The sequence below is a fragment of the Somniosus microcephalus genome, chromosome 4, assembly GCF_052327205.1.
Source record: "Somniosus microcephalus isolate GS21.2 chromosome 4, FLI_Smic_1.0, whole genome shotgun sequence".
Classification (NCBI taxonomy): domain Eukaryota; kingdom Metazoa; phylum Chordata; class Chondrichthyes; order Squaliformes; family Somniosidae; genus Somniosus; species Somniosus microcephalus.
In genome coordinates this window covers 153848816-153869858 of record NC_140990.1, presented here as the reverse complement: position 1 = coordinate 153869858, position 21043 = coordinate 153848816, and the positions used below count along the sequence as shown (strand labels likewise).

Below are 21043 nucleotides of genomic sequence, written 5' to 3'. Positions count from 1 at the left end.
CACTGTATAACACTTGGGTACAGTACTGGTGGGTACAGGTCTGTCACTGTATAACACTGGGGTACAGTACTGGTGGGTACAGGTCTGTCACTGTATAACACTGGGGTACAGTACTGGTGGGTACAGGTCTGTCGCTGTATTACACTGGGGTACAGTAATGGTGGGTACAGGTCTGTCACTGTATAACACTGGGGTACAGTACTGGTGGGTATAGGTCTGTCACTGTATAACACTGGAGTACAGTACTGGTGGGTACAAGTCTGTCACTGTATAACACTGGGGTACAGTACTGGTGGGTACAGGTCTGTCACTGTATAACACTGGGGTACAGTACTGGTGGGTACAGGTCTGTCACTGTATAACATTGGGGTAGAGTACTGGTGGATAGGGTTGCAAAGGGGTGGAAAGTTTCCGGTAAATTTCTGGTAAATTTCCACGGGAAGTTTAGCTTAGGAATTTTGCCCAAAAAAGCACATGCTAGCATAATATTGTTTTTTTTGTATTTCTTTCTTTTTTTCCCCCACAGGTCCTCTCTTAAAATTACTAACAGAGATGGAATCTTAATTATTAAGGAATTTCTTAATCAATATATGTTTATCTTCTTACTTGGCTCGTTTTAATAATTACAAGTTTTGTGTGTGACTGTGAACAAATGTGTCCTGATTGGTTGGATGAGTGGATGAGCGATTAGCTCCCTCTATTTGTAATATTTGCATATCGAATTGTGATTGGCCTGCAGGCATCTGTAAGACTGCTATAGTTTTTTTAACATCCAGGTTATGGGTCCTGTGGGAAGTCATTTTGTTTTCTGCTGATGTTGTGATGATGCAGTAAGTAAATCAGACTTTATACCAAATAAACCAGTTACTTGTTGAACTCTGTTGTCCTTCAATTTAAAATATACAAAATAATACACTATTGGTGATGTCGCGTCGTGTGTGTACAGGTCATGCTTCCATCACATGGAGCATCAGCAAAAATGTACTCACCCTGTTGCAATCGTGCTGATCGACCGCAGTTCGACACAGAGATGAATGCCCTTTATTTCTCTGCATAGAACAATGCCACGTTTACCGTCAGATGTGTGGAAGCATTTTACCCCAGGCATTAAAGATGGAAAGACTGTGTACATGTGCAAACACTGTAGAAAGCCATATGTAAAGAATGCCACAAAGATGCAGCAGCATTTATCCAAATGCAACAACTTCACTCAAAGCTCACAGCAGTCAGCCCAGTTCCTCTGCTTCCATTCAAGAAGATGATGGTTCTCATTCAGCATCAGGCTCCTTATCATCAGCAACTCCTGGCCCACTTGGAAGGTTCTTTGATACAATGGATAACCATAGCCAGAAGAATGCAGATGAGTGCCTTGCTCGAGCTGTATATACAACAGGCTCACCCCTCATGCTCACAGCCAATGTGTACTGGAAGAGATTTTTCAATGTTATTCGCCCTGCATACTGTCCTCCCACCAGACATGCTTTGTCTACTTATTTGCTGGAGGCTGAGTATAACAGAATCCAAGGAAAGCTCAAAGAAACGATAGCGATGGCAGACTGTGTTGCAGTTATCTCAGATGGGTGGTCAAATGTACGAGGGGAGGGCATCATAAACTACATCGTCTCCACTCCTCTCCCAGTGTTCTTCAAGAGCACAGACACGAAGGACAACAGACACACAGGCACATACATTGCTGATGAGCTGAAAGCGGTCATCAATGATCTTGGATCACAAAAGGTCTTTGCAGTAGTTACTGACAATGCTGCGAATATGAAGGCTGCTTGGGCTCAAGTGGAGGAGGCCTACCCTCATATTACGTCTATTGGGTGTGCAGCTCATGGGCTTAACCTGCTCCTCAAGGACATCATGGGTTTGAGAACCATGGAAGCACTGTACAAGAGAGCCAAGCAAGTTGTTAAGTATGTCAGGGGAAAACAGGTAGTTGCAGCAACCTACAACTCCAAGCAAATGACAAAGAACAAGAACACCACACTGAAGCTGCCCAACAACACTAGATGGGGTGGTGTTGTCATAATGTACAACAGCCTTCTGGAGGGTAAGGAGTCGCTGCAAGAAATGGCAATATCCCAGTCTGGGGATATGGAAACCACCATCAAGAAAATACTGCTGGATGATGTGTTTTGGGAGAGAGTGGTTAGCAGCCTTAAACTACTCTCACCAGTAGCATCTGCAATTGCTCAGATTGAAGGAGATGACGCTGTCTTGTCAGATGTTCTCAGGCTTTTTACTGATTTAAAAGAACAAATCAGCATTGCCCTACCCACATCCCTGCTGCTCAAAGCAGAGGAGAAGGCAATTGTTCAATTCATACAGACGCGTCAAGAATTTTGTGTCAAGCCGATTCATGCTGCAGCATACATGCTGGACCCAAAGCATGTTGGGAGACCAATACTTTCTGGAGAACAGATCAACAGCGCTTACAGTGTGATTTCTACCCTCTCACACCATCTCAGTCTGGATGTGGGCAAAGTTCTGGGAAGTCTGGCAAAGTTCTCTACCAAGCAAGGTCTTTGGAATGGGGATGGGATATGGGAATCATGCAAGCATATCAGTGCACATACCTGGTGGAAGGGACTTTGTGCATCTGAGGCCCTGTCACCTATTGCATCGGTGATACTCCAAATCCCACCTTCATCAGCGGCCTCTGAACGAAACTGGTCACTTTTTGGGAATACGCATACAAAGGTGTGCAACAGGCTGACTAACAAGAGAGTGGAGAAACTGGTGGCTATCCGGGTGAACCTACAACTTATTGAGCCAGATACAGAAGTGTCCACCACACAGCTAGACACTGACACAGAGGAGGAAATGGACACGTCAGAGCCAGAGAATCAGGAGGAGCAATGAGGAGTAGAAGACTCATGAGTAGAAGACTCAAAGGGACAAAATAAGGACAAATTACAGGCTAAATAAGCTGACGCTCTTTTTATTTTATTTTAGATGGGTCTTCTTTGTGGGGGTTCAATAAAGTTCAAAATTATAACCTAAATAAAGTTTTGAAAGCCTGTTTTTATTTGTATGGAACAGTATGTCTATTTTGACGACAAAGATAATATAAGGGGCAGAGACAAAAACCATCAGTGTGCAAAAAAACCCAAAATTCCCATAAATTCCCGAAAATTCCCATGGAAAGTTTCCTCTTTTAAAAATTCCCAGAATTTTGCAACCCTACTGGTGGATACAGGACTGTCACTGTATAACACTGTGGTACAGTACATATGGGTACAGGTCTGTCACTGTATAACACTGGGGCACAATACTGGTAGGTACAGTTCTGTCACTACATAAAACTGGGGTACAGTACTGGTGGGTACAGGTCTGTCACTGTATAACACAGGAGTACAGTACTGGTGGGTACAAGTCAGTCACTGTATAACACTGGGGAACAGCACTGTAGGGTACAGGTTTGTCAATGTATAACACTGGGTTACAGTGCTGGTGGGTACAGGTCTGTCTCTAACACTGGGGTACAGTACTGGTGGGTACAGGTCTGTCATTGTATAACACTGGGGTACAGTCCTGGTGGGTACAGGTCTGTCACTGTATAACACGGAGGTACATTATCAGTGGGTACAGGTCTGTCACTATAAAACAGGTGTACAGTACTGGTGGGTACAGGTCTGTCACTGTATTAATCTGGGGTACAGTACTGGTGGGTACAGGTCTGTCACTGTATAACACTGGGGTACAGTACTGGTGGGTACAGGTCTGTCACTGTATTAATCTGGGGTACAGTACTGGTGGGTACAGGTCTGTCACTGTATAACACTCGGGTACAGTACTGGTGGGTACAGATCTGTCACTGTATTAATCTGGGGTACAGTACTGGTGGGTACAGGTCTGTCACTGTATAACACTGGGGTACAGTACTGGTGGGTACAGGTCTGTCACTGTATTAATCTGGGGTACAGTACTGGTGGGTACAGGTCTGTCACTGTATAACACTCTGGTACAGTACCGGTGGGTACAGGTCTGTCACTGTATTAATCTGGGGTACAGTACTGGTGGGTACAGGTCTGTCACTGTATAACACTGGGGTACAGTACTGGTGTGTTAAGGTCTGTCACTGTATAACACTGGGGTACAGTACTGGTGGGTACAGATCTGTCACTGTATTAATCTGGGGTACAGTACTGGTGGGTACAGGTCTGTCACTGTATAACACTGGAGTACAGTACTGGTGGGTACAGGTCTGTCACTGTATTAATCTGGGGTACAGTACTGGTGGGTACAGGTCTGTCACTATAACACTGGGGTACAGTACTGGTGGGTACAGGTCTGTCACTGTATAACACTCGGGTACAGTACTGGTGGGTACAGGTCTGTCACTGTATAACACTGGGGTACAGTACTGGTGGGTACAGGTCTGTCACTGTATTAATCTGGGGTACAGTACTGGTGGGGACAGGTCTGCCACTGTAGAACACTGTCGTACAGTACTGGTGGGTACAGGTCTGTCACTGTATACCACTGGGGTACAGTACTGGTGGATACAGATCTGTCACTGTATTAATCTGGGGTACAGTACTGGTGGGTACAGGTCTGTCACTGTATTAATCTGGGATACAGTACTGGTGGGTACTGGCCTGTCACTGTATAACACTGGCGTACAGTACTGGTTGGTACAGGTCTATCACTGTATAACACTGGGGTGCAAACTGGTGGGTACAGGGCTGTCACTGTATAACACTGGGGTACGGTAATGGTGGGTACTTGTCTGTCACTGTATAACACTGGGGTACAGTACCAGTGGGTACAGGCCTGTCACTGTATAACACTGGGGTACAGTACTGGTGGGTACAGATCTGTCACTGTATTAATCTGGGGTACAGTACTGGTGGGTACAGGTCTGTCACTGTATAACACTCTGGTACAGTACCGGTGGGTACAGGTCTGTCACTGTATTAATCTGGGGTACAGTACTGGTGGGTACAGGTCTGTCACTGTATAACACTGGGGTACAGTACTGGTGTGCTAAGGTCTGTCACTGTATAACACTGGGGTACAGTACTGGTGGGTACAGATCTGTCACTGTATTAATCTGGGGTACAGTACTGGTGGGTACAGGTCTGTCACTGTATAACACTGGGGTACAGTACTGGTGGGTACAGGTCTGTCACTGTATTAATCTGGGGTACAGTACTGGTGGGTACAGGTCTGTCACTATAACACTGGGGTACAGTACTGGTGGGTACAGGTCTGTCACTGTATAACACTCGGGTACAGTACTGGTGGGTACAGGTCTGTCACTGTATAACACTGGGGTACAGTACTGGTGGGTACAGGTCTGTCACTGTATTAATCTGGGGTACAGTACTGGTGGGGACAGGTCTGCCACTGTAGAACACTGTCGTACAGTACTGGTGGGTACAGGTCTGTCACTGTATACCACTGGGGTACAGTACTGGTGGATACAGATCTGTCACTGTATTAATCTGGGGTACAGTACTGGTGGGTACAGGTCTGTCACTGTATAACACTTGGGTACAGTACTGGTGGGTACAGGTCTGTCACTGTATAACACTGGGGTACAGTACTGGTGGGTACAGGTCTGTCACTGTATAACACTGGGGTACAGTACTGGTGGGTACAGGTCTGTCGCTGTATTACACTGGGGTACAGTAATGGTGGGTACAGGTCTGTCACTGTATAACACTGGGGTACAGTACTGGTGGGTATAGGTCTGTCACTGTATAACACTGGAGTACAGTACTGGTGGGTACAAGTCTGTCACTGTATAACACTGGGGTACAGTACTGGTGGGTACAGGTCTGTCACTGTATAACACTGGGGTACAGTACTGGTGGGTACAGGTCTGTCACTGTATAACATTGGGGTAGAGTACTGGTGGATAGGGTTGCAAAGGGGTGGAAAGTTTCCGGTAAATTTCTGGTAAATTTCCACGGGAAGTTTAGCTTAGGAATTTTGCCCAAAAAAGCACATGCTAGCATAATATTGTTTTTTTTGTATTTCTTTCTTTTTTTCCCCCACAGGTCCTCTCTTAAAATTACTAACAGAGATGGAATCTTAATTATTAAGGAATTTCTTAATCAATATATGTTTATCTTCTTACTTGGCTCGTTTTAATAATTACAAGTTTTGTGTGTGACTGTGAACAAATGTGTCCTGATTGGTTGGATGAGTGGATGAGCGATTAGCTCCCTCTATTTGTAATATTTGCATATCGAATTGTGATTGGCCTGCAGGCATCTGTAAGACTGCTATAGTTTTTTTAACATCCAGGTTATGGGTCCTGTGGGAAGTCATTTTGTTTTCTGCTGATGTTGTGATGATGCAGTAAGTAAATCAGACTTTATACCAAATAAACCAGTTACTTGTTGAACTCTGTTGTCCTTCAATTTAAAATATACAAAATAATACACTATTGGTGATGTCGCGTCGTGTGTGTACAGGTCATGCTTCCATCACATGGAGCATCAGCAAAAATGTACTCACCCTGTTGCAATCGTGCTGATCGACCGCAGTTCGACACAGAGATGAATGCCCTTTATTTCTCTGCATAGAACAATGCCACGTTTACCGTCAGATGTGTGGAAGCATTTTACCCCAGGCATTAAAGATGGAAAGACTGTGTACATGTGCAAACACTGTAGAAAGCCATATGTAAAGAATGCCACAAAGATGCAGCAGCATTTATCCAAATGCAACAACTTCACTCAAAGCTCACAGCAGTCAGCCCAGTTCCTCTGCTTCCATTCAAGAAGATGATGGTTCTCATTCAGCATCAGGCTCCTTATCATCAGCAACTCCTGGCCCACTTGGAAGGTTCTTTGATACAATGGATAACCATAGCCAGAAGAATGCAGATGAGTGCCTTGCTCGAGCTGTATATACAACAGGCTCACCCCTCATGCTCACAGCCAATGTGTACTGGAAGAGATTTTTCAATGTTATTCGCCCTGCATACTGTCCTCCCACCAGACATGCTTTGTCTACTTATTTGCTGGAGGCTGAGTATAACAGAATCCAAGGAAAGCTCAAAGAAACGATAGCGATGGCAGACTGTGTTGCAGTTATCTCAGATGGGTGGTCAAATGTACGAGGGGAGGGCATCATAAACTACATCGTCTCCACTCCTCTCCCAGTGTTCTTCAAGAGCACAGACACGAAGGACAACAGACACACAGGCACATACATTGCTGATGAGCTGAAAGCGGTCATCAATGATCTTGGATCACAAAAGGTCTTTGCAGTAGTTACTGACAATGCTGCGAATATGAAGGCTGCTTGGGCTCAAGTGGAGGAGGCCTACCCTCATATTACGTCTATTGGGTGTGCAGCTCATGGGCTTAACCTGCTCCTCAAGGACATCATGGGTTTGAGAACCATGGAAGCACTGTACAAGAGAGCCAAGCAAGTTGTTAAGTATGTCAGGGGAAAACAGGTAGTTGCAGCAACCTACAACTCCAAGCAAATGACAAAGAACAAGAACACCACACTGAAGCTGCCCAACAACACTAGATGGGGTGGTGTTGTCATAATGTACAACAGCCTTCTGGAGGGTAAGGAGTCGCTGCAAGAAATGGCAATATCCCAGTCTGGGGATATGGAAACCACCATCAAGAAAATACTGCTGGATGATGTGTTTTGGGAGAGAGTGGTTAGCAGCCTTAAACTACTCTCACCAGTAGCATCTGCAATTGCTCAGATTGAAGGAGATGACGCTGTCTTGTCAGATGTTCTCAGGCTTTTTACTGATTTAAAAGAACAAATCAGCATTGCCCTACCCACATCCCTGCTGCTCAAAGCAGAGGAGAAGGCAATTGTTCAATTCATACAGACGCGTCAAGAATTTTGTGTCAAGCCGATTCATGCTGCAGCATACATGCTGGACCCAAAGCATGTTGGGAGACCAATACTTTCTGGAGAACAGATCAACAGCGCTTACAGTGTGATTTCTACCCTCTCACACCATCTCAGTCTGGATGTGGGCAAAGTTCTGGGAAGTCTGGCAAAGTTCTCTACCAAGCAAGGTCTTTGGAATGGGGATGGGATATGGGAATCATGCAAGCATATCAGTGCACATACCTGGTGGAAGGGACTTTGTGCATCTGAGGCCCTGTCACCTATTGCATCGGTGATACTCCAAATCCCACCTTCATCAGCGGCCTCTGAACGAAACTGGTCACTTTTTGGGAATACGCATACAAAGGTGTGCAACAGGCTGACTAACAAGAGAGTGGAGAAACTGGTGGCTATCCGGGTGAACCTACAACTTATTGAGCCAGATACAGAAGTGTCCACCACACAGCTAGACACTGACACAGAGGAGGAAATGGACACGTCAGAGCCAGAGAATCAGGAGGAGCAATGAGGAGTAGAAGACTCATGAGTAGAAGACTCAAAGGGACAAAATAAGGACAAATTACAGGCTAAATAAGCTGACGCTCTTTTTATTTTATTTTAGATGGGTCTTCTTTGTGGGGGTTCAATAAAGTTCAAAATTATAACCTAAATAAAGTTTTGAAAGCCTGTTTTTATTTGTATGGAACAGTATGTCTATTTTGACGACAAAGATAATATAAGGGGCAGAGACAAAAACCATCAGTGTGCAAAAAAACCCAAAATTCCCATAAATTCCCGAAAATTCCCATGGAAAGTTTCCTCTTTTAAAAATTCCCAGAATTTTGCAACCCTACTGGTGGATACAGGACTGTCACTGTATAACACTGTGGTACAGTACATATGGGTACAGGTCTGTCACTGTATAACACTGGGGCACAATACTGGTAGGTACAGTTCTGTCACTACATAAAACTGGGGTACAGTACTGGTGGGTACAGGTCTGTCACTGTATAACACAGGAGTACAGTACTGGTGGGTACAAGTCAGTCACTGTATAACACTGGGGAACAGCACTGTAGGGTACAGGTTTGTCAATGTATAACACTGGGTTACAGTGCTGGTGGGTACAGGTCTGTCTCTAACACTGGGGTACAGTACTGGTGGGTACAGGTCTGTCATTGTATAACACTGGGGTACAGTCCTGGTGGGTACAGGTCTGTCACTGTATAACACGGAGGTACATTATCAGTGGGTACAGGTCTGTCACTATAAAACAGGTGTACAGTACTGGTGGGTACAGGTCTGTCACTGTATTAATCTGGGGTACAGTACTGGTGGGTACAGGTCTGTCACTGTATAACACTGGGGTACAGTACTGGTGGGTACAGGTCTGTCACTGTATTAATCTGGGGTACAGTACTGGTGGGTACAGGTCTGTCACTGTATAACACTCGGGTACAGTACTGGTGGGTACAGATCTGTCACTGTATTAATCTGGGGTACAGTACTGGTGGGTACAGGTCTGTCACTGTATAACACTGGGGTACAGTACTGGTGGGTACAGGTCTGTCACTGTATTAATCTGGGGTACAGTACTGGTGGGTACAGGTCTGTCACTGTATAACACTCTGGTACAGTACCGGTGGGTACAGGTCTGTCACTGTATTAATCTGGGGTACAGTACTGGTGGGTACAGGTCTGTCACTGTATAACACTGGGGTACAGTACTGGTGTGTTAAGGTCTGTCACTGTATAACACTGGGGTACAGTACTGGTGGGTACAGATCTGTCACTGTATTAATCTGGGGTACAGTACTGGTGGGTACAGGTCTGTCACTGTATAACACTGGAGTACAGTACTGGTGGGTACAGGTCTGTCACTGTATTAATCTGGGGTACAGTACTGGTGGGTACAGGTCTGTCACTATAACACTGGGGTACAGTACTGGTGGGTACAGGTCTGTCACTGTATAACACTCGGGTACAGTACTGGTGGGTACAGGTCTGTCACTGTATAACACTGGGGTACAGTACTGGTGGGTACAGGTCTGTCACTGTATTAATCTGGGGTACAGTACTGGTGGGGACAGGTCTGCCACTGTAGAACACTGTCGTACAGTACTGGTGGGTACAGGTCTGTCACTGTATACCACTGGGGTACAGTACTGGTGGATACAGATCTGTCACTGTATTAATCTGGGGTACAGTACTGGTGGGTACAGGTCTGTCACTGTATAACACTTGGGTACAGTACTGGTGGGTACAGGTCTGTCACTGTATAACACTGGGGTACAGTACTGGTGGGTACAGGTCTGTCACTGTATAACACTGGGGTACAGTACTGGTGGGTACAGGTCTGTCGCTGTATTACACTGGGGTACAGTAATGGTGGGTATAGGTCTGTCACTGTATAACACTGGGGTACAGTACTGGTGGGTATAGGTCTGTCACTGTATAACACTGGAGTACAGTACTGGTGGGTACAAGTCTGTCACTGTATAACACTGGGGTACAGTACTGGTGGGTACAGGTCTGTCACTGTATAACACTGGGGTACAGTACTGGTGGGTACAGGTCTGTCACTGTATAACATTGGGGTAGAGTACTGGTGGATAGGGTTGCAAAGGGGTGGAAAGTTTCCGGTAAATTTCTGGTAAATTTCCACGGGAAGTTTAGCTTAGGAATTTTGCCCAAAAAAGCACATGCTAGCATAATATTGTTTTTTTTGTATTTCTTTCTTTTTTTCCCCCACAGGTCCTCTCTTAAAATTACTAACAGAGATGGAATCTTAATTATTAAGGAATTTCTTAATCAATATATGTTTATCTTCTTACTTGGCTCGTTTTAATAATTACAAGTTTTGTGTGTGACTGTGAACAAATGTGTCCTGATTGGTTGGATGAGTGGATGAGCGATTAGCTCCCTCTATTTGTAATATTTGCATATCGAATTGTGATTGGCCTGCAGGCATCTGTAAGACTGCTATAGTTTTTTTAACATCCAGGTTATGGGTCCTGTGGGAAGTCATTTTGTTTTCTGCTGATGTTGTGATGATGCAGTAAGTAAATCAGACTTTATACCAAATAAACCAGTTACTTGTTGAACTCTGTTGTCCTTCAATTTAAAATATACAAAATAATACACTATTGGTGATGTCGCGTCGTGTGTGTACAGGTCATGCTTCCATCACATGGAGCATCAGCAAAAATGTACTCACCCTGTTGCAATCGTGCTGATCGACCGCAGTTCGACACAGAGATGAATGCCCTTTATTTCTCTGCATAGAACAATGCCACGTTTACCGTCAGATGTGTGGAAGCATTTTACCCCAGGCATTAAAGATGGAAAGACTGTGTACATGTGCAAACACTGTAGAAAGCCATATGTAAAGAATGCCACAAAGATGCAGCAGCATTTATCCAAATGCAACAACTTCACTCAAAGCTCACAGCAGTCAGCCCAGTTCCTCTGCTTCCATTCAAGAAGATGATGGTTCTCATTCAGCATCAGGCTCCTTATCATCAGCAACTCCTGGCCCACTTGGAAGGTTCTTTGATACAATGGATAACCATAGCCAGAAGAATGCAGATGAGTGCCTTGCTCGAGCTGTATATACAACAGGCTCACCCCTCATGCTCACAGCCAATGTGTACTGGAAGAGATTTTTCAATGTTATTCGCCCTGCATACTGTCCTCCCACCAGACATGCTTTGTCTACTTATTTGCTGGAGGCTGAGTATAACAGAATCCAAGGAAAGCTCAAAGAAACGATAGCGATGGCAGACTGTGTTGCAGTTATCTCAGATGGGTGGTCAAATGTACGAGGGGAGGGCATCATAAACTACATCGTCTCCACTCCTCTCCCAGTGTTCTTCAAGAGCACAGACACGAAGGACAACAGACACACAGGCACATACATTGCTGATGAGCTGAAAGCGGTCATCAATGATCTTGGATCACAAAAGGTCTTTGCAGTAGTTACTGACAATGCTGCGAATATGAAGGCTGCTTGGGCTCAAGTGGAGGAGGCCTACCCTCATATTACGTCTATTGGGTGTGCAGCTCATGGGCTTAACCTGCTCCTCAAGGACATCATGGGTTTGAGAACCATGGAAGCACTGTACAAGAGAGCCAAGCAAGTTGTTAAGTATGTCAGGGGAAAACAGGTAGTTGCAGCAACCTACAACTCCAAGCAAATGACAAAGAACAAGAACACCACACTGAAGCTGCCCAACAACACTAGATGGGGTGGTGTTGTCATAATGTACAACAGCCTTCTGGAGGGTAAGGAGTCGCTGCAAGAAATGGCAATATCCCAGTCTGGGGATATGGAAACCACCATCAAGAAAATACTGCTGGATGATGTGTTTTGGGAGAGAGTGGTTAGCAGCCTTAAACTACTCTCACCAGTAGCATCTGCAATTGCTCAGATTGAAGGAGATGACGCTGTCTTGTCAGATGTTCTCAGGCTTTTTACTGATTTAAAAGAACAAATCAGCATTGCCCTACCCACATCCCTGCTGCTCAAAGCAGAGGAGAAGGCAATTGTTCAATTCATACAGACGCGTCAAGAATTTTGTGTCAAGCCGATTCATGCTGCAGCATACATGCTGGACCCAAAGCATGTTGGGAGACCAATACTTTCTGGAGAACAGATCAACAGCGCTTACAGTGTGATTTCTACCCTCTCACACCATCTCAGTCTGGATGTGGGCAAAGTTCTGGGAAGTCTGGCAAAGTTCTCTACCAAGCAAGGTCTTTGGAATGGGGATGGGATATGGGAATCATGCAAGCATATCAGTGCACATACCTGGTGGAAGGGACTTTGTGCATCTGAGGCCCTGTCACCTATTGCATCGGTGATACTCCAAATCCCACCTTCATCAGCGGCCTCTGAACGAAACTGGTCACTTTTTGGGAATACGCATACAAAGGTGTGCAACAGGCTGACTAACAAGAGAGTGGAGAAACTGGTGGCTATCCGGGTGAACCTACAACTTATTGAGCCAGATACAGAAGTGTCCACCACACAGCTAGACACTGACACAGAGGAGGAAATGGACACGTCAGAGCCAGAGAATCAGGAGGAGCAATGAGGAGTAGAAGACTCATGAGTAGAAGACTCAAAGGGACAAAATAAGGACAAATTACAGGCTAAATAAGCTGACGCTCTTTTTATTTTATTTTAGATGGGTCTTCTTTGTGGGGGTTCAATAAAGTTCAAAATTATAACCTAAATAAAGTTTTGAAAGCCTGTTTTTATTTGTATGGAACAGTATGTCTATTTTGACGACAAAGATAATATAAGGGGCAGAGACAAAAACCATCAGTGTGCAAAAAAACCCAAAATTCCCATAAATTCCCGAAAATTCCCATGGAAAGTTTCCTCTTTTAAAAATTCCCAGAATTTTGCAACCCTACTGGTGGATACAGGACTGTCACTGTATAACACTGTGGTACAGTACATATGGGTACAGGTCTGTCACTGTATAACACTGGGGCACAATACTGGTAGGTACAGTTCTGTCACTACATAAAACTGGGGTACAGTACTGGTGGGTACAGGTCTGTCACTGTATAACACAGGAGTACAGTACTGGTGGGTACAAGTCAGTCACTGTATAACACTGGGGAACAGCACTGTAGGGTACAGGTTTGTCAATGTATAACACTGGGTTACAGTACTGGTGGGTACAGGTCTGTCTCTAACACTGGGGTACAGTACTGGTGGGTACAGGTCTGTCATTGTATAACACTGGGGTACAGTCCTGGTGGGTACAGGTCTGTCACTGTATAACACGGAGGTACATTATCAGTGGGTACAGGTCTGTCACTATAAAACAGGTGTACAGTACTGGTGGGTACAGGTCTGTCACTGTACAACACTGGGGAACAGCACTGCTGGGTACAGGTCTGTCACTGTACAACACTGCGCTACAGTACTGGTGCATACAGGTCAGTCACTGTATAACACTGGGGTACAGTACTGGTGGGTACAGGTCAGTCACTGTATAACACTGGGGAACAGCACTGCTGGGTACAGGTGTGTCACTGTATAACATCGGGGTACAGTACTGGTGGGTACAGGTCTGTCACTGTATAACACTGGGGTACAGTACTGGTGAGTACAGGTCTGTCATTGTATAATACTGGGGTACAGTACTGGTGGGTACAGGTCTGTCACTGTATAACACTGGGGTACAGTACTGGTGGTTACAGGTCTGTCACTGTATAACACTGGGGTACAGTACTGGTGGTTACAGGTCTGTCATTGTATAATACTGGGGTACAGTACTGGTGGTTACAGGTCTGTCACTGTATAACACTGGGGTACAGTACTGGCCGGTACAAGTCTGTCACTGTAACACGGAGGTACATTACCAGTGGGTTCAGGTCTGTCACTGTATAACACTGGGGTACAGTACTGGTGGGTACAGGTCCATCACTGTATAACACTGGGGTACAGTACTGGTGGGTACAGGTCTGTCACTATTACTCTGGGGTACAGTACTGGTGGATACAGGTCTGTCACTGTATAACACTGGGGTACAGTATTGGTGGGTACAGGTCTGTCACTGTATAACACTGGGGTACATTCCTGGCGAGTACAGGTCTGTCATTGTATAACACTGGTGTACAGTACTGGTGGGTACAGGTCTGTCACTGTATAACACTGGGGTACAGTAGTGGTGGGTACAGGTCTGTCACTAACACTGGGTACAGTACTAGTTGTTACAGGTCTGTCACTGTATAATACTGGGGTACAGTACTGGTGGGTACAGGTCAGTCACTGTATAACACTGGGGTACAGTACTGGTGAGTACAGGTCTGTCATTGTATAACACTGTGTTACAGTACTGTCACTGTGTTACACTGGGGTACAGTACAGGTCGATCACTGTATTACACTGGGGTACAGTACCAGTGGGTACAGGTCTGTCACAGTATAACACTGGGGAACAGTACTGGTGGGTACAGGTCTGTCATTGTATAACACTGGGGTACAGTACTGGTGGGTACAGGTCTGTCAATGTATAACACTGGGGTGCAGTATTGAGGGGTGCAGGTCTGTCACTGTATAAAACTGGGGAACATTACTGGTGGGTACAGTTCTGTCACTGTGTAACACGGGTACAGTACAGGTCTGTCACTGTATAACACGGTTACAGAACTGGTGGGTACAGGTCTGTCACTAACACTGGCGTACAGTACTGGTGGATACAGGTCTGTCATTGCATAACACTGGCGTACAGTACTGGTGGGTACATGTCTGTCACTGTAACATGGGTACAGTACTGCTGGGTACAGGTCTGTTACTCGATAATACTGGGGTACAGTAGTGCTGGGTAAAGCTCTGTCACTGTATAACACTGGGGTACAGTACTGGTGGATGCAGGTCTGTCACTGTATAACGCTGGGGTACAGTACTGGTGGGTACAGGTCTGTCACTGTATAACACTGGGGTACAGAACTGGTAGATACAGATCTGTCACTGTATTACACTGCGGTACAGTACTAGGGACTACAGGTCTGTCATTGTATAACACTGGGGTACAGTACTGGTGGGTACAGTACTGGTGGGTACAGGTCTGTCACTAACACTGGGGTACAGTACTGGTGGTTACAGGTCTCTCACTGTATAACACTATAGGGTACAGTACTGGTGGATACAAGTCTGTCACTGAATAACACTGGGGTACAGTACTGGTGAGTACAGGTCTGTCACTGTATAACACTGGGGTACAGTACTGGTGGGTACAGGTCTGTTACTAACACTGCGGTGCAGTACCAGTGGGTACAGGTCTGTCACTAACTCTGGGGTACAGTACTGGAGGGTACAGGTCTGTCATTGTATAACACTGGGGTACGGTACCAGTAGGTACATGTCTGTCACTGTATAACACTGGGGTACAGTACTCGTGGTTACAGGCCTGTCACTGTATAACACTGGGTTACAGTACTGGTGGGTACAGGGCTGTCACTGTATAACACTGGGTTACAGTACTGGTGGGTACAGGGCTGTCACTGTATAACACTTGGGTACATTACTGGTGGATACAGGTCTGTCAATGCATAACACTGGGGTACAGTACTGGTGGGTACAGGTCTGTCACTGTATAACACTTGGGTACATTACTGGTGGATACAGGTCTGTCACTGTATAACACTGGGGTACATTAATGGTGGGTACAGGTCTGTCACTGTATAACACTGGGGTACAATACCAGTGGGTACAAGTCTGTCACTGTAACACTGGGGTACAGTACTGGTGGTTACAGTTCTGTCACTGTATAACACTGGGGTACAGTACAGGTCGTTACAGGTCTGTCACTGTATAACACTGGGGTACAGTACCGGTGTGTACAGGTCAGTCACTGTATTACGCTGGGGTACAGTACTGGTGTGTACAGATCTGTCACTGTATAACACTGGAGTACAGTACAGGTCGTTACAGGTCTGTCACTGTATAACACTGGGGTACAGTACTGGTGTGTACAGGTCAGTCACTGTATTACGCTGGGGTACAGTACTGGTGTGTACAGATCTGTCACTGTATAACACTGGAGTACAGTACTGGTGTGTACAGGTCAGTCACTGTATTACGCTGGGGTACAGTACTGGTGGGTACAGGTCTGTCACTAACACTGGGTACAGTACTAGTTGTTACAGGTCTGTCACTGTATAATACTGGGGTACAGTACTGGTGGTTACAGGTCAGTCACTGTATAACACTGGGGTACAGTACTGGTGAGTACAGGTCTGTCATTGTGTAACACTGTGTTACAGTACTGTCACTGTGTTACACTGGGGTACAGTACAGGTCGGTACAGGTCTGTCACTGTATAACACTGGTGTACAGTATTGGTGTGTACAGGTCTATCACTGTATTACACTGGGGTACAGTACCAGTGGGTACAGGTCTGTCACAGTATAACACTGGGGTACAGTACTGGTGGGTACAGGTCTGTCAATGTATAACACTGGGGTGCAGTATTGAGGGGTGCAGGTCTGTCACTGTATAAAACTGGGGAACATTACTGGTGGGTACAGTTCTGTCACTGTGTAACATGGGTACAGTACAGGTCTGTCACTGTATAACACGGTTACAGTACTGGTGGGTACAGGTCTGTCACTAACACTGGGGTACAGTACTGGTGGGTACAGGTCTGTCAATGTTTAACACTGGGGTGCAGTATTGAGGGGTGCAGGTCTGTCACTGTATAACACTGGCGTACAGTACTAGTGAGTAAAGGTCTATCACTGTATAACAATGGGGTACAGTACTGGTGGGTACATGTCTGTCACTGTAACATGGGTACAGTACTGCTGGGTACAGGTCTGTTACTCTATAATACTGGGGTACAGTACTGCTGGGTAAAGCTCTGTCACTGTATAACACTGGGGTACAGTACTGGTGGATGCAGGTCTGTCACTGTATAACACTGGGGTACAGTACTGGTGGGTACAGGTCTGTCACTGTATAACACTGGGGTACAGAACTGGTGGATACAGATCTGTCACTGTATTACACTGCGGCACAGTACTAGGGAGTACAGGTCTGTCATTGTATAACACTGGGGTACAGTACTGGTGGGTACAGGTCTGTCACTAACACTGGGGTACAGTACTGGTGGTTACAGGTCTCTCACTGTATAACACTAGGGTACAGTACTGGTGGATACAAGTCTGTCACTGAATAACACTGGGGTACAGTACTGGTGAGTACAGGTCTGTCACTGTATAACACTGGGGTACAGTACTGGTGGGTACAGGTCTGTCACTGCATAACACTGGGGTACAGGTCTGTCACGATATAACACTTGGGTACAGTACTGGTGGGTACAGGTCTGTTACTAACACTGCGGTGCAGTACCAGTGGGTACAGGTCTGTCACTAACTCTGGGGTACAGTACTGGAGGGTACAGGTCTGTCATTGTATAACACTGGGGTACAGTACTGGTGGGTACTGGTCTGTCACAGTATAACACTGGGGTACAGTACTGGTGGGTACTGGTCTGTCACAGTATAACACTGGGGTACAGTACTGGTGGGTACTGGTCTGTCACTGTATAACACTGGCGTACAGTACTGGTGGGTACTGGTCTGTCACTGTATAACACTGGCGTACAGTACTGGTGGGTAAAGGTCTATCACTGTATAACACTGGGGTACAGTACTGGTGGGTACTGGTCTGTCACTGTATAACACTGGGGTACATTAATGGTGGGTACAGGTCTGGCACTGTATAACACTGGGGTACAATACCAGTGGGTACAGGTCTGTCACTGTAACACTGGGGTACAGTACTGGTGGTTACAGTTCTGTCACTGTATAACACTGGGGTACAGTACAGGTCGTTACAGGTCTGTCACTGTATAACACTGGGGTACAGTACTGGTGTGTACAGATCTGTCACTGTATTACACTGGGGTACAGTACTGGTGGGTACAGGTCTGTCACTGTATAACACTGGAGTACAGTACTGGTGTGTACAGATCTGTCACTGTATTACACTGGGGTACAGTACTGGTGGGTACAGGTCTGTCACTAACACGAGTACAGTACTGGTGGGTACAGATCTGCCACTGTATAACACTGGGGTACAGTACTGGTGGGTTATCTTACAAATAGCACACACTCAGCCGTGAAGGGCTTTGCCTCCAGTCTGGTGTTTTTGATGCAATATTTTGATACACTCCATGGCAGCGATTTTCCGAATGGGTTTAGAAAGCTGTCCCGCGCCATTTCAGGAGTGCCCGATGTTGCACTCTCGCCAGCAGTGGGCCCTGCACCTTTAGCAGTAAATGCTCAGGTTTCCTACCTTTTCCAGCAGTTTGAGTTTTAACCTGGTGATCTGATCCACTAAAGAAGGATCTGCTGTTTCCATTCTCAGTCAGGAGCAGAGATCTTCCATGTGGGGCTGGGGCTGAGGCTTGGGGGTCTCCGGGTGGGGGCAGGAAGGGGCAGCTTGCGGGTGCTGCCTTTCCCTGTGTCGGGTGCTCCGGGCACGGTGCCCCGCTCTCTCCCTCTCTGCCCTGGTTACTAAGCTGCTGCTCCTGTAAACAGGCGGTTGCTGCAGGTGAAGACTCACCTGTCGGAGGCCCCGCCTCACTGCCAAGCCATGCTCAAGTTCCACTTCAGGCCAGATGCTCAGAGAGAGGGAGACAGGGTGCTGGTCCTGGTCCCTCACTGTGTGCTGTTACTGGGCTGGGAAAGGAGAAACAGCACAAATATTTACACAACCCAAATTCAAATCCCACTCCTATTTTTTCTCAAGTCAAGCGTCGTTTGCAAATCTTTTATCCATGATAACATAAAGAGCAGCGCTGGCCGATTCCCACTTCAGTTTAACGTTGAATTTCAATCCTTTTCCCAGCTTAGTTTCCAGTTGAACCCCGAGTTTCTCACTTCCCTTTATTTTCCCGTTGGAAATAGTCTCATTGACAATCGCTCGCTCCTTCCTGCATTTCCACCCGTTCTTAATTCGGTTGCAGCTTCTGACCTTTTCCCCGGCAAAATAATCAGAGTGACGTCACAGGAGAGCAGGTAGGTGATTGGTTGGCGAGTATTACAGCTTTTTTGCTCTCTAAGTTAGGGAAGGGGGTTAAATTAAGAGCTGAGAAACTGTAACTTGCTAATAACTTATTAAACTAGATAAAATAATCAAACAATAAAACTAAAATATTGATTGAATAAAATCTTTAACTAATTAATAAATAAAACAAGGTTTGAGATGGCAGGGCAGGGTGTGTTGTAACTGCAGCATGTGGGAGTCTGTGGAGAGCACGGCGATCGAGCAACCACATCTGCAGTAAGTGTCTGCAGCTGGAGGAACTTCGGCTCAGAATTGTTGAGCTGGAGTACGAGCTGCAGACATTGCGATGCATCAGGGAGGGGGAGAGCTACCTGGACACTTTGTTCCAGGAGGCAGTCACACCCTTTAGGTTAAATAATACTTTAGAGTTTATCAGTGCTTAGGGACAGGAGGGTGTGACTGCGAGTCAGGAAGGTATGTGTTGTGTCTCCTTGTGTTCTTTTTACTATATATATTACAGACACTTTTAGTTCATTTTAGTTAGTGCTTTTTACTTAGCTGTATTCTTGCTTTTGTTTCTGTGCTGCCGCATGGTGCGGAGTGATACAAGATGTCCGACGCTGCACTGTGCACTGCCCATGCACAGTGTGCCACATAGCAGTATAACTACACCATACCAAAGTAGTTCCATTTAACGATGTGATACTATAACAATGTAACATCCCTCTCTCAAAAAACTAAAACATGAAATTTAACAATTTAAATTAACAAATATTATTAAACGATGTGCCTCAATAAATCCGAGACTCGATGTTAGCGAAACAAAACAAGGCTTTTATTGACTTAGAAGGTAACACACAGAGGAGAATGTATCTTCCATCCAGAGGTCTGCCGTACTGGATGTGCTGCAGGCTGGGCCAGCTTACATAGGAGCCAGGTATGGGCGGAGCCCTACACACAGTACAATACAATGGAAATGAAACTGAAACCAACCACAGTTACAGGCAGAGAAATACTGATGAGTGATGAATGGAATATTTCATCACAACTATTATTATCAACGACAAAGAATCGTGAGTTTTTTTTTAATTTGCGATATCGCTCAGGTGGTTCGATGTTGTCCCTCCATCTTGTGGATTTGGTGGTGACCATTTCTCTCTGCGGTGTTTTGGTGTGTTCCACTCTCGTTGTTGTTGTTGCTGTCGCCTTTGGAGTTGGAGTGTGCATGCTCGTGGTTGTTTGATTTGTAGCGCTTGTTTCTGGTGTTGTACTGCTTGTGGTAGCTGGTGTTGTCAATGTTGCTGATGTTGTCTGCTGCTTATCCAGTTCAGGTGAAGGTCTGATGTGGAGTCTGTTCCATCTGTATTGGTTACCAGGTTCAGTCTCTACGAAGTAGGATCTTGGAGTATCAGCTTTTCCAATGACCTTGGCTGGATTCCAGGTTTTCAACACCGGGTCTTGCACATGCACTGATTGTCCATTCAGCAATTCTGGTAGCGTCTTTGCATGTTTATCGTAATGTTTGTGTTAGATCCGTGTATCTTGATGTTGTGTCCTTCAATAATTAGACAACAAGACTGCAGGGAACAATTCAACAGGTGTTTACTGAATGAGGGTTACTCTAGAACTAACTATACAGATCACTACTCAGGGTTTATATACAGGTGTGGTCACTGCCGGT

At 45.7% G+C, this 21043-nt stretch overlaps 1 protein-coding gene across 12 annotated transcripts in view; it reads right to left on the bottom strand.

Annotated features, from left to right (window-relative positions):
• The window catches only part of c4h21orf58 (chromosome 4 C21orf58 homolog), a 139406-nt gene extending 119398 nt beyond the window's left edge, over window positions 1–20008 (bottom strand). For 10 of the 12 annotated variants that reach the window (XR_015078100.1, XM_085985331.1, XM_085985332.1 and 7 more), the window contains exon 1: window positions 18649–18909. Coding sequence is in view for 9 of the 12 variants with exons in the window: in XM_085985331.1 (XP_085841457.1) it covers window positions 18649–18714 (66 nt within the window). In the remaining 3 variants the exon portion in view is untranslated. The other 2 variants (XM_085985334.1, XM_085985333.1) reach the window with 2 other exon arrangements.
• Between the last annotated feature and the right edge of the window lie 1035 nt (window positions 20009–21043).